The 13,019-nt window shown below is 37.0% G+C and overlaps 4 protein-coding genes across 8 annotated transcripts; 3 read left to right on the top strand and 1 right to left on the bottom strand.

Moving 5' to 3' along the window:
• The first annotated feature begins 388 nt into the window (after positions 1-388).
• Positions 389-1,969, top strand: selenoh (selenoprotein H). Of its 2 annotated transcripts, none has more exons than XM_058798580.1 (5): positions 389-531; positions 876-1,002; positions 1,173-1,315; positions 1,451-1,574; positions 1,667-1,969. In XM_058798580.1, exons 1-4 carry the CDS (start codon positions 510-512, stop codon positions 1,552-1,554), a joined length of 396 nt encoding a protein of 131 aa, XP_058654563.1. In that variant the 5' UTR covers positions 389-509; the 3' UTR covers positions 1,555-1,574; positions 1,667-1,969. The 2 variants fall into 2 exon arrangements, with proteins under 2 accessions (XP_058654563.1, XP_058654562.1); XM_058798579.1 differs by lacking the exon at positions 389-531 and adding an exon at positions 538-709.
• A 511-nt stretch (positions 1,970-2,480) lies between these two features.
• On the bottom strand, positions 2,481-4,375 carry mif (macrophage migration inhibitory factor). The gene is given in 4 exon segments (XM_058798577.1): positions 2,481-2,707; positions 2,937-3,044; positions 3,046-3,107; positions 4,054-4,375. Coding segments are annotated over 4 exon segments (537 nt in total). The 5' UTR covers positions 4,354-4,375; the 3' UTR covers positions 2,481-2,640.
• Positions 4,376-5,048: 673 nt separating this feature from the next.
• On the top strand, positions 5,049-10,027 carry si:dkeyp-121d2.7 (zinc finger protein 436). 4 transcript variants are annotated; one of them, XR_009274244.1, is made up of 5 exons: positions 5,049-6,066; positions 6,273-6,457; positions 7,368-7,463; positions 7,602-7,691; positions 8,317-8,366. XR_009274244.1 is itself a non-coding variant. In XM_058798574.1 (4 exons), exons 1-4 carry the CDS (start codon positions 5,772-5,774, stop codon positions 8,401-8,403), a joined length of 663 nt encoding a protein of 220 aa, XP_058654557.1. In that variant the 5' UTR covers positions 5,265-5,771; the 3' UTR covers positions 8,404-8,537. The 4 variants fall into 4 exon arrangements, 3 of the variants coding, with proteins under 3 accessions (XP_058654557.1, XP_058654555.1, XP_058654556.1); XM_058798574.1 differs by lacking the exon at positions 7,602-7,691 and having other exon boundaries at positions 5,265-6,066; positions 8,317-8,537; XM_058798572.1 differs by lacking the exons at positions 5,049-6,066; positions 7,602-7,691 and having other exon boundaries at positions 6,415-6,457; positions 8,317-10,027.
• A 406-nt stretch (positions 10,028-10,433) lies between these two features.
• On the top strand, positions 10,434-12,949 carry scocb (short coiled-coil protein b). The gene is made up of 4 exons (XM_058798581.1): positions 10,434-10,528; positions 10,941-11,044; positions 11,919-11,999; positions 12,129-12,949. The coding sequence occupies exons 2-4, from the start codon at positions 11,026-11,028 to the stop codon at positions 12,269-12,271; spliced, it is 243 nt and encodes an 80-aa protein (XP_058654564.1). The 5' UTR covers positions 10,434-10,528; positions 10,941-11,025; the 3' UTR covers positions 12,272-12,949.
• Positions 12,950-13,019: the final 70 nt, after the last annotated feature.

Here is a 13,019-nt window from a genome sequence, read left to right as displayed (position 1 = left end):
GAATTGTACTGTACTGTACTGTATTGTATTGTTACCACAAATTAAAAGTTTAAACACGTTTTCTTTTCTTCTTTTTTTAAGTCATTTTTTACCACATCATATATATATATATATATATATAATTTCTCAGTTTTCTGTTTTATTCATAGGTACAATTCTGTATTTATGTTTTTTTTTTTTTCAATTTTGATATATTTTGTATATTCATACAAATAGTTAATAAAGTAAAGAACTCTCAGTTCTCATAAAGTACCTCTTCTCATTATCTATCATATTTAAACAAATAAATATAATCCATGATACCCCAATACCGGGACATTTTCAATATTTATACGCCAACTTCAAAAATTGCTTTCGTGAGAAAACTGCAAAGACGACCGTTATATATTTCTTCACATTACAGACAAGAAACTTTCCACACCAAAAGGTGGCAGTGTCCATCTCACTTACTCTTTTTTTTTTTAACAACCCGCCAAACTCTCTGCACGTCTTATATATGTGTTGCAGAAATGGCGACTCGAGCCAAATCAGGTGCGTAACACGTTTTGAAACTTTCGTGTAGTATTAGTCTATTACGGAATGCGTTTCTGTTAAACAGTTATTGTTAAATATCCTTAGTAGCCTTATATATAAATATGTTGCACATGTTGTATTATGAGTTTTCGTATTTGTTACATCATGTGTCTCCAGTGGGAGTCAAGCTGCTTGTGTAAGATCACACCTTACAATCTCAGTGATACATTTCATATTAGGAGGTTATGTCTTTTGTAAAATCCTTTAAATGGAAAAACAACCTAATAAATATCCTCTCATCCCGGTTATATGTCATCCTGTATATGCAAAACTGAAATTCTGCGATACACTTTAATATGCAGGTCGTGGTAGGAAGCGAAAGACGGACGTGGATGCAGAAGCAGCTGCAGTGGAGGAGAAGAAAGAAAAGCTTGATGGAGTTGACAAAAAAGATGAAGAAACGGGACAAAGGGTCGTTATTGAGCATTGGTGAGGACACATTGAAAATGTGTTCATGCACTGTTTATTGTGTAACAATTTTTGTGAATTATTTTTTTGATATCTTGATTTTATAACAACATTAAAAAGATGTAAAATACCCCTAAAGTTAAATACGTATGTGTCACTTATATTTGAATCATGTTCTGACTTTTTCACAGCAAGAGCTGACGGGTCTACGGGCGGAATGCTGAAGGTGTGCGTGAGGCACTTGCGGCTTCGCACCCTGAATTTCGTGTGGTGCTCAATCCTCAGAAACCTCGGCGGAACAGCTTTGAGATCACACTGATGGAGGGAGACAAAGGTTAGACTGCCATGGAAAGAAGCCCAACCATTATTCAGACGCTTGCATGATTGAGTAACAAGATTGCATTTTATGGTTGTCCAAAGAATTTGCTTATTTACTAATGCTGCCTCTGAATTTCTTTCTCCTGAGCAGAGGTTGTTTTGTGGTCTGGCATTAAGAAGGGTCCTCCACGCAAACTAAAGTTTCCTGATCCCGCTGAAGTGGTTTCTGCTCTGAAGGAAGCGTTGAAGAGCTAGTGGAGGTTATAAGGAGACAGGTGAGTCTGTTGCTCCTTAACTTGTCTTTAACAATTTATAGCTTTGTACATGGCAGTAAATTAAATTTTCCTAATTTATTTTCTCCCTCTAGTCAGTCATCTTTGTTCCTGGACACTGGATGCATAATGATGTTAATGGACTAATGGGAGAATCTCCCCGTCTGTTTTCTGATGATCGGCTCCGTTGTTCCGGACTGGATAATTGACCTTGCCTTGTTTCTTCTGTTAAACTCTCAAAGTCTTTCTTGTTCATGTTCTTTTCTGACATGACTATTTTTACATTGCTAGTATCTGTCTCTGTACTCACTGTTAATGTTTGGTAAATCACTTTTTTTTACTGTTTATGTGCATTATTATAATGCTAATTCTTGGTCAAAAATAAAGTGTAGACTCTAGAGTATAGTTACATGTTTTGGCTGAAATATAAGTAAATTCAGACAGATTTGTGGCATTCCTCTTTCTATATATACCGTAGATGCATGCGCGCACACACACACGTATATAAATTCACCACTGTGCCTTTTGTAATCTTACTTTTGAGGCATGCATTTCCTCTTTGTGCTGATTTCTCAAAATGATGTTTTTGCTAAGCTAGTTATAAAATCAAGGTACAGAAACAGGTCAGTATTGTACCCTGGTGTGACTGAAGGCTTATTAGCACACAAATGAAGACTTCAGCATTAAGATATGCCTAAAACAACATTTTCCAAATGTACCATTTTGTCTAATATTGAGCTACTTCGTTTGCCCAGTATGTTGTGGTTTCCTTTTATTATGGATATTTCTGTTAACATGTAATATTTAATTTTATCAGCCATAACCAATACAATCCCTTTGTCAGCATTGTGATTTTCTAAACATTTGTGCTTTAAAGAGGCATGTACAACAAAAAACTCTACACCTCAGTAGAGTTTAAAGAAAGTTTTATTGTCAAAGCAAGATGTTGTCTGCTGTAAGCAGTAAGTGCTGTGTGTTAAGACTTAATTGACTGATAACATTACGCTTTCCTCTGAATAGAGCTGGAATAGAAACTGCAGCCTTATATCAGGCCATAAATCCATATTCTTTATCCAAAGGTGGTGCTGTTCCAAGCCACATTGGCTGCATCCATATCAACAAAATTTATATAGATCCTGAAAAACAATACAAGAAGGTTTTACTAAAACAAATAATAACTGCATTTGACGCATACAAAAAAAATATAAACATATGAAGAGTATACAGTATCTTATTCAATATTTAAGCATGCATATGCATATTAACAACGGGAATTCATTAGAAATTTACAGGTGGAAACTAAATTTGTGCAAAATATTCAGGTAAATGCAAAATAATGAAGTCAGCTGTAATGTATGTATTTACCTGTCGGGTGAAATTCCAAGATGTTTGTTGAGCAGGCCCATAAGAAGTTTGGAGTATTGCTTATTTTGCGCACCCCCAATCTTTCCGATGCTGGTGAGAGAACAGAGTGCACGGATCTCCTTTTCCCCCAAACATCATCATCTGATCTGGGATGATGTGTATGGCGATGTACTGTTACATAGCAATAGAAAAAGACACACACAAGGGTTAATAGTTAATAATGCAGTTCCTATGAACAGGATTTTTTCAAAAACAGATCTGAAAGATTTATTCACAAATCTGACCGAGCGGTTCTCAAGTCAACTAACAGACGCAATTTTCACAATAAAAATAATTTTAGTATGGTGTAATGTAAATGCAAATTTGGTTTATTACAGGGTTCCTCAAATCTTGCCCTGGAGGGACAATGCTCTGCAGAGTTTAGTTCCAACCCTGATCAAACTCACCTACCTGTGATTTTCCAATGATCCTGAAGCCACTGATTAGCATGCTCAGGTGTGTTTGATTAGGGTTAGAGCTAAACTGCAGGAAAGTGGATCTTGTATGCCAAATTTGAGAATCCCTGGTTTATTAAAAGCTTACATGACTTTGTTTTTTATGAATCGATACGGCTCCAAAACACTGAACTGAAATACACATTAACGTAATACTTTAACACTTGATAAAAAGCTAAATGTACCTGCCTATGGATTTTTTGGAACGTTTTAGACTCAAAAGGTATACATAACGTCACATGTGGGATCTGGGATAACGCGGTCACGTAATTGCGTCATGACGTAAAAGAATCACTGAATCGCTTTTTTGAACTGGTTCTTTGAAACGATTTGTTGAAAAGCATGATTCACGGAAATGAGTCTGACTTCCCATCTTAAATCGAGACAAATAATGACGATGTATATATCATATATATATATAGCCTAGGTCTCTTTAAGTTTAAAACTGTGAAAAATCCAGCATGAATTAAGCTACAGCTAAAAGGATAACTGTAGAGCAAGTCTAGTATTTTTCATTGTATCGAGATTAACTTACAGTTACAGTTCCATGTTCCATATTCTATGCAGACTAATATAAAAAGTCATACGGTTTGTCGGAAATGTGAGAACTGCAGTGTGCCCACCTGCGCGGGTTTGCCCATCGCTTTGGCGAGCTCCTGCGTGGCCTCCGAGAGCAGCTCAGCAGGAACCGCGTCCTTCGCAACATTTGTGTTCACCACAAACATCGGCATGACTGCAAAGGAGAGACGGCTCTTTCTGCAGAATAGTGCACGGTGGAGGGATATCAGACACCTTCGGGGATGTATCCAGATGTGAGCTCGGGTTGAATAAGGTAAGTAACCGCGATGCCAGTACTTCTTCTCGGCTACCGTAAAACACCATATGACCCAAATAAATATTTGACAGTACAGACCCGATAGCATACCACCACAGTTGCTCGGCTGGCGCATGCGGCCCTAGAAATGCATGATGCAGAAGCATGGCACAACTAAAGACCGATATATATATATATATATATATATGTTTATTTATTCTTTTTTTTTTTAACTTTTTTTTTTACATTATTTATTTTATTCAATAAACAATATTATGCAGTTAAGTAGCCTACAATATTATACAACAATATAAATAACAACCTTGAGAAAAAATCTATTGAAATACTGTAGAAATAAGATTGTAGAAATCATTTTAAAAAAATGCCAGTGGAATGAAAAACACAGCAGACATTTCACATTGGGAGCCCCCAGGAAAAACTGAAAAACAAACAACATTATTATTATTATTATTATTATTAACTTTTATATTACAATAGTCACCAAGTACTAAAAATACCATAATTAATATAACAAGATTAAATTGAAACCCACTTTATAATTATAATAAAAGAGAAAATTATTATACATTAAATGCATTAAAAATAATACAATTATAATAAAAGAAAACATAATAATAATAATTCAGAAAAATCATTTGCTAACTGCAGTAAAGAGATACGTTTTTGGGTTTCTCTTTTTTTTTTTTTTTAAATCAGCAAGCTGGCTTCATTCTCTTGATAATGTGTTCCATAGAATTGGGGCATAATTGACAAAGGCTGCATCTTGATAACATAAGAGAATATTTATTTTCTTGCAAAACATTGGTTTTCTTCAGAATTCTGTTGAATAATCGTCTATGGAGGTTAATGCATTTTGCCTCTATAATAGTACACAGCATCTACCAACAAAAGGTTATTACTATTTTTCAACAGGTTATTCTTGTTTTATTTTGTATGGATAATTATTCAATAATAATAATTTATATATCTACCAGCAGGGTAGCCAAAGCTAGTTAGCTAGCCAAAACTTTTATAGGTAATTTTATTCGGGTAATTACGGTAGCTGTGCTCATGCGCAGAACGCGACATCCGGAAATAATATTGTAGGCGAGAATTAAAACCTCTTGAGTTGAGAGGGGTGGTCGCGACTCGGTGAAACTGTGCAGCTGATAGCGCATAAACACTCGTAAAACATGAACACGGTTCTTTTTTAGCCGTCGACTATATTTGTGCAGGCATCTGGAGCGGAATTTCTTCTTTTAAGGGTTTGATTTGTTTGGTCGCGAGCTTAAAGATAGAGTACATAGAGTTCATTCCTTTGGCTTTGTACAAAGTTGGGTTACTTCGGGTGACAGCCGTTGCCATAGTTGATGTCAGATTATTATAACCACATGCACAATTAAATTAAGTGTTGTTATTGCAAAGCGGATGCGTAGTGAAGTGTGACTGGTGTTGATATATGGCGTAACATAATTTTATTGGACACAACTTTATTTATTATTTGTGCGACTGAAAATTAGTCAAACCATGGCGGAATCGGTCAAGACCTTTCAAGCGCACCTGACTGCTGTCATGGATAGTTTGGTCCGCGCATCAGTGTGCGAGATCACCAAACTCTTCCAGGACACGGTGAACGACTACCTGGTGGAAATCTCGCTGAACAGAAAAGAGAACGAAGCGTTGAAATTGAGACTGAGGCTGACTGAGAATAAACTGAGAAACGAACGCAAATATGGCATGGGCTGGGCGGCCAGTCGGCGCGCGGCTGGTCTGCTTGGCGCGGACGACACCGTGCGCAAAGCGCGCAGAACGGATCTCCAAAGTAGGCGCACTCGCCAAGTCGCATTCATTGTGTGATGCTGTTGTTTTATCGTGCATTTTTCGTGCCTTTGAGTGGGAAACCATAATGGCGACCTGCTCCTCAGTTCTCAGGTTTCTTTCTCCTTCCTCTCCTCCTCTTTTGCATTCCTCCCTCCCCCTCCTGCTCTCCTCTCTCCTCTCTCTCTCCCTCCCATCTTTCTCTCTCAGGAGGCAAGCAGGGGAAGGAGTGGAGTGCTGATGCGTGGGAGGAGGGGACTGGAGGAGTGAGGGATGAGAGGAGGGACGTGTTCCGTGTCCATCTGCCAACTGGTGGAGGTGGATGTGGGGACGAGGAGGAGGAAAGGATATGCGTTTCTGGGGAGAGGAAGGAGGTGGCCAGCATTAAAGAGGAGGTGAGTAGCCAATCGGATGTGAGGAAATGGCTGCAGGGAGCGGAGGGGAGAGAGGAGATGCAGGCACAGGAGAAGGACCTGAAAAGAAAAATCCCTTTTGTGCAAACTGATTTGAAAGTATGTAGTTTTTACTAGTGCAAAAACTACACCAAAGATAATAAACCAAGAGTTATAATAGCTACAATTCACTTTTTTCATTGTCTTTCCCTTTAATATTGACATTATTACATTTAATGGGCTTGTTCACCCAAAATTATACAAATTGTCATCATTTACTCACCCTCAAGTTGTTCCAAACCTGTGCAAATTTCTTCCTTCTGCTGAACACTGAAGAAAATGATTTGAAGAATGTGGGTAACCAAACATTTGATGGTAAAAAAAATACAATGGAAGTCAATGGCTACCATCAACTGTTTGATTACCTACTTTCTTCAACAACAACAACTAGAGGGTGAATAATTAATGACAGGTGAATAGATTTTTATTTTGGCGTGAACTATACCTTTAAGAGGTCATATTTCCAAAAATATGCATGTCCTTGTTGAATTTTAATACTCTAAGACAGAATTTACATCTGATTTCAACATCTCTATGGTGATCAGATCACAAGTGGACAGTGTTAATTACCAGTGTAAACGAAGTCGATGCATTTTTATCATTTAGTTGCTCAAATCACAAGTAGTCAGAAACACATATGATTGCATCAGTAAAGGACCACCTATCCCCTTTATTGCACTAAAAGAGAAATGTTATAAAAACAGCACAAATGTAACATAAGGTTACTATCCCTTCAGGTCTGCCTAAAATGTTTATTATCTGTTTTAAAAGAAATATTTTATTGTTAGCAAAGAGAATTTATTTCACACCTTATGTTCTTGTTTTTTCTGCTTCTGTGGGATGATGGATAAAGGTGGAAGGCTACAGATCAGACTCCCTGAGGCTGTTGCAAGAGGCTCTACAGATGAACCAAACTGAAACCAGCCCTCCCTCCCCAGTCCCACCCACGGTGAGCACTGCAGTGCTTTGTTCAGGAAAATGGCTAATAATTTTCTTTGCGATTGTGAGCATGAACAGTTAAATGTATAGTTAACTTGAAGAACACAATTCTGTCATTAGTTCCTCAAATTTGTGTTGTTTTTTTCAGTGAAACACAAGGAGAAATTTTGAAAGCTGTACTCAGTTTTTCATACATTAACAGTATATTGGACCCACGACTGTCAAGGTCCAAAAAAAGGTGACTAGTTTTACACTAAAGGAATAGTTCACACAAAAATGAAAATTCTGTTATCATTTAATCAGCGTCACATCGTTCCAACCCTGTATGACTTAATTTTCTTCTGTGGAACATGAAAGAAGATAACTGTGAAGAATGTTGGTAACCAAACAGTTTTGAATCCCATTAACTTCCATTGTATTTTTTTTGTCCATATGATAGAAGTCAGTGGGAACTGAAACCGTTTGCTTAATAACATTCTTAAAAATGTCTTCTATATTCTGCAGAAGAAAGATGCAACAGGTTTGGAAGGTTTGATGAATTAAGTTTTTGTTTTGCACTCATATTGATACTTTTCCTGTTTGTTTTTGGGAGTTTGACAGCTGTGGTCACTATAAACTGCTAATGTAAAAGAAAAGTGTGTAAATTCAGCTTTGCCATCACACCAATAAATTGAATTTGAAAATACTTCGAAGTAGTTATTCTGAACTCTAATAATATTTCACAATACTGATGTTTTTACTGTGTTTTTGCATAAATTCAGCCTTGGTGAACATAAGAGATTTCTTTGAAAAGCATTTCTAGCATTTTAACTTTGAGGTAAAATTCTGTTCTTATGTCTGATATATCTCATTTCTGTCTGCAGGAGAAATGGGTCCTGCTTCTTCTGGTCCGGAATCCGCTGCTGCTGAAGTGTGGGAGGAGCAGCCAGCCTTGTCAGAGGAACCAATGACCGGTGGAGATGAGCTCAGCGGGCTTGAGACGGCCCTCAAGGCGGAGCGTGAACGTGAGGAGGCGGAGTCCGGCCTGGGCAGCCCGTCTCAGGAGACGTGTGGATCCGAAGGTGTGGCGTTCATCGGACTAGACGGTTTATGTAGCTCTCAGCAGGCAATGTCGTCCTCGTCACATAGAGCAGACCCTGCTGAACTACAACTCCCATCAGCCCCTACCAACAAAGAAGAGGAAGAGGAGTCAGGAGGAGAGAGCGGGGACATGCTGCACTTCTGCGCACACTGCGGCAGCGGCTTTAGTTTCACATCTGACCTCATGAAGCACTCTTGCCCTGCAGTTGAGGATCGGCCCTATCAGTGCTCTGTGTGTGGGAGAGCGTTCGGCCACGCCTGGAGTCTTAAGAGTCACGAATGCGTGCAGACGGGCGAGCAGCCGCACCACTGCGAACTCTGCGGCAAACGCTTCACGCACTCGCGGTCCCTCGAGCGCCATCAGCTGGTTCACACAGGTGAGCGGCCCCACAGGTGTCCGCAGTGCGGGCGCAGCTTCAGTCGTCTCGGGAACCTGGAGAGGCACCAGCGCATCCACACTGGTGAAAGACCGTATGAGTGCGGGACGTGTGGGAAACGTTTCAGTCGAGTGGAATACCTAAAACGGCATCAGCACACCCACATTAGCGATGTAATGGTGAAGCTCCCACCGCTGCGAAACTCTCACTACTGCTCTCAGTGCAACCAAACATTCAGTGATACTGAGCAGTTCAAGCAGCATCAATGTCCGTACAACACATAATGTTATTCAGTGTTCAGGAGAATCTACTAGACCTTAACTAGAAACCCACAGCACCCAAAAGACCTCATTCTTCATAATTCTTTTAACTTTTTATATCTTCTATTCATCTTACCACATGCTTCTGCCTTTAATGACCCCAAAATCACTGACTTGCACCCAGAACTTCAAAGCAAAGCACATTTAACCTAGTGCAATGATATTTTAAAGTGAAATCTCCTATTTATCATTATTTAGAAACTATCTACTCATTATTCACAGTGAATATATATCAACATATTAATCACCTCTGTTTCAATTCCAACAGTCTATCAACGCAGACAACTCTATTTTTGTTATGTCAGGCTCCTCATAACAGGCTGTGAAATATTTTTTTGTGAAAAAAGACATTTATAGAAGCTTGTTATTTCTTATTAATAACAAATAGAATGCTTATTCATGCATTCTTAGTAATCTTTTTCCTCTCATAGGACCCATGTGTTGTTTTCACTCCTTTTTAACTTCAAACAGAAGTGAAATATTTGTTGTGATGAGAATTGCTTTTTTGTCATGTATTCTATTTACTCAACAATTTCATACTGTATTGAACAATATGTAATATTGTTAATAAATCCCTTCTAGATGCATACTGTTATAGCTCGTCTTTATCTCTTGTATGTTTATTTGTTTGCTTACAAGAAACTTAAGTTTAAAATTGCATTCATAATATCATAATTTGGATTTAATACTTAATTCTGAAGAAAACTGTTCGGAGCAAGTAAAAATCTATGCTGTAGGCTATCATGCAGAGAGAATGGAATATATGCAATCAATATAAATAAATGAAATAAAATACAGATGAAATGCGTTTGTAAATGCTTTTTGATATTTAATGTCAGTGGATTTTATGTTGTTAAATAATTAGCTCTACCTATACGATTCTGCTCGGACTGATTCAATCCAATTCAGAGCTGCTTGAGATGCTTTTTAGGAAACGCATCCCCAAAACCTGTTGCGCGCGCAGATTCAACCGATTCATAGAAATGATATAAAAATGACAACAAAACAAAAAGAATAAAACAAAGAAACGGATAAGTGGACCAATCTAGTACAAAAAGTGTTGTGTTCTCATAGCTTTCTTTGAATACTGAGGTCAAGTCATTTTACATTTCTTCTAAATTTAAAAATTTACATTTGTCAATGTAAAATTAGTTTAAGAATATAATTAAATGTGTAACAAAACATACATTGCTTTTGTGGGATCTCAAGGGTTAACATAATCCATGACGTCAGACTACAGAAGACGTCGCTGAGGTGGTGTGGGACCTCTTCTGCCGGTTTAATTTCACAGTGCAAAGGTTTGGATGCAATTTACGTAACTTATTTTTATTTTGTGGATTTATATGTGTATACTTTAAAGCGCAGGACGTGAACTGTGCTTCAGCTGGGAGTGTAATGGGCAGTGTATTGGTTTGTTTACCTCATCAGCTGTGTGGCAGCTAACGGCAGCTAAACTGAGTAACGTTAGCAGCTGTTTTACGATAAAATATGAAACTATTTTGAGCTTTATTCTGCCTACTTAGGCCATTTACAAAATTACGCAATTCTATCATATTACATAAGCTATACAACCACAGTGTGCACTGTAACTATTACAATGCGCATGCTATTTAGTGAAATATGTAGCGCCTAGCATTGCAGCACCAATGAATAAGACTCCACATTATGAATGAAAGCTTCTTTGCAAACTCCCGGTCTGTGTTTTTACAGTTTCCATCAGGCCTTGCGCTCATCCCGAAGTGTGTTCACAAGAGTCGCAGCCCTGCATTTCAAAACAGAAGAGGAGTATTTCGCCATGAACTCTGACATGGATGGTGAGACACTGGGTGGATTCATCTAGCACACAGCACATCTACAGATTTGTTATTATGATAACATATGGGGGAATTGTTTTCCTTTTCCTTCCAAAAGCAAGTTTTAGATGCATAATATTTTGGGATGTAAGTTACAGCATTACACTGTTAAGAATGTCTCCATAAATGTTTATTTAACAAATATCAATAACACAACATATACAGACAATTTGTATACACACTACATATTCATACACAGACAAACAATCTACAAATGTGCATACAGATATATACGTACTATAAATACGACATAGTAAATATAGAAATTCAATAAACTGTAAAATTATAATATAAATTATATATATATATATATATATATATATATATATATATATATATATACATATATTCATTATATTACATAGTTTATATATATAATTATATATTTTGTAATTTATCCACTTTATTTACTTCAGTAAGTAAAAAAATAATTAATCTTCAAAGAAACTCACAAATTCAGTTTCTTTTTAAACATTTCTCCTTACCAGTTCAAACCCTTGACAGTTTTTTTCTAACAAATAATAATATTTAAATTATCTTTTAAAAGCATATGAATTCAGATCTTTATAATCCTTATATAATCCAACTAAAATAACATTTTAATAAAGATTTTGTGTATGATAACCCTCAAATTATTTTATTTGAATTCCATGGTAATTAAATGTTCAATCAACAGGCAACAACAAAAAGGCAAATAAATGCATAATGTCTTCTTATCTGAACATAAGCCTTTTCCAGCTTTATTCATTTCTTTCTTTTTTATTAATAGTAAGCTTTAAGGACCTTTCAGTGACTCTGAGATTGCAAAGTGTGTAATTCTAAATTCATCTTCCAGGTGACATAGAAAATCAGGTGGAGTTGGAGGAGAAGACCAGACTTATAAACCAGGTCCTTGAGTTGCAGAATACTCTTGAGGGTAAGTAACCCACACTGCATGGTTTGTCACGTAATGTTAAGTAATGCTGGGTTCTTTAACCTTTTATTATATTATATTATATTATATAACAAGCATTAATTTCTGTCTTTCTCTTTCTTGTTTTCATAGATCTCTCAGCTCGGGTGGATGCAGTAAAAGAAGAAAATCTGAAGTTAAAATCAGAGAATCAGGTTCTTGGGCAGTACATTGAGAACCTCATGTCAGCATCTAGCGTGTTTCAGACCACTGACTCCAAGAGCAAACGGAAGTAAGAGGGCATCCTCTCTCCCAGAATCCCTTGTGTAGACGGCAACCCCACGCAGATAAACCCTTGCCATATCAGCTCATTTAAACTTTCCACTAGGATTCATTTGATCCTTATGCCACTAAAATTATAAATGTTTACATTTATTTTATTTATCAGTATTGATGTTCTTTAACAACTTTGTTAAACATATTACATACTAAATCATTTTATAAAGACATTAAGGTGTTAAACTAAGACTTTATATGTTGTTTTGTAGTTTTTTATGTTCAGACAGGGTGTGATATTAATATTATTTGTAATATTTAAAATGGTTTTGTCTCACTAAACAAATTGATAATTGATTAAAAATGTAATATGTATTTTGTATTTCATTTCATATTTTTGCGTTCTAGATGAGGGTACGGCTGTGATGCCATGACAGTTGCTCTCTCCCGCTGAGCTGTTTCTCTGCTCTGTATCAGCACTGATTATACTCAAGTTGAGAGAAAATATTTTCAGGCTATTCTGATCAGGGAATGAAATTTAGACCCTTTCCTTGGTGCTATCAAAAGAAGGGAGTTCTCTGGCATGCATCACATCTATGCCTCTGAATATCTCAATGTATTTGTTGTGTTTGAATGTGTAGAATCTTACCATTGTGTGGCATTGCGGATGCCTGTTTTAATTAAAACGAATATAATTTGCTGTGCTGTGAGTCCGTCTTTAGGCCCCTGTGGTGGTTTGCTTCTCGTTCAGTCACCTCACTTCATCTG

This window comes from Onychostoma macrolepis, chromosome 14 (genome assembly GCF_012432095.1).
Source record: "Onychostoma macrolepis isolate SWU-2019 chromosome 14, ASM1243209v1, whole genome shotgun sequence".
Lineage (NCBI taxonomy): Eukaryota > Metazoa > Chordata > Actinopteri > Cypriniformes > Cyprinidae > Onychostoma > Onychostoma macrolepis.
This window is presented reverse-complemented; position numbering and strand designations above follow the sequence as displayed.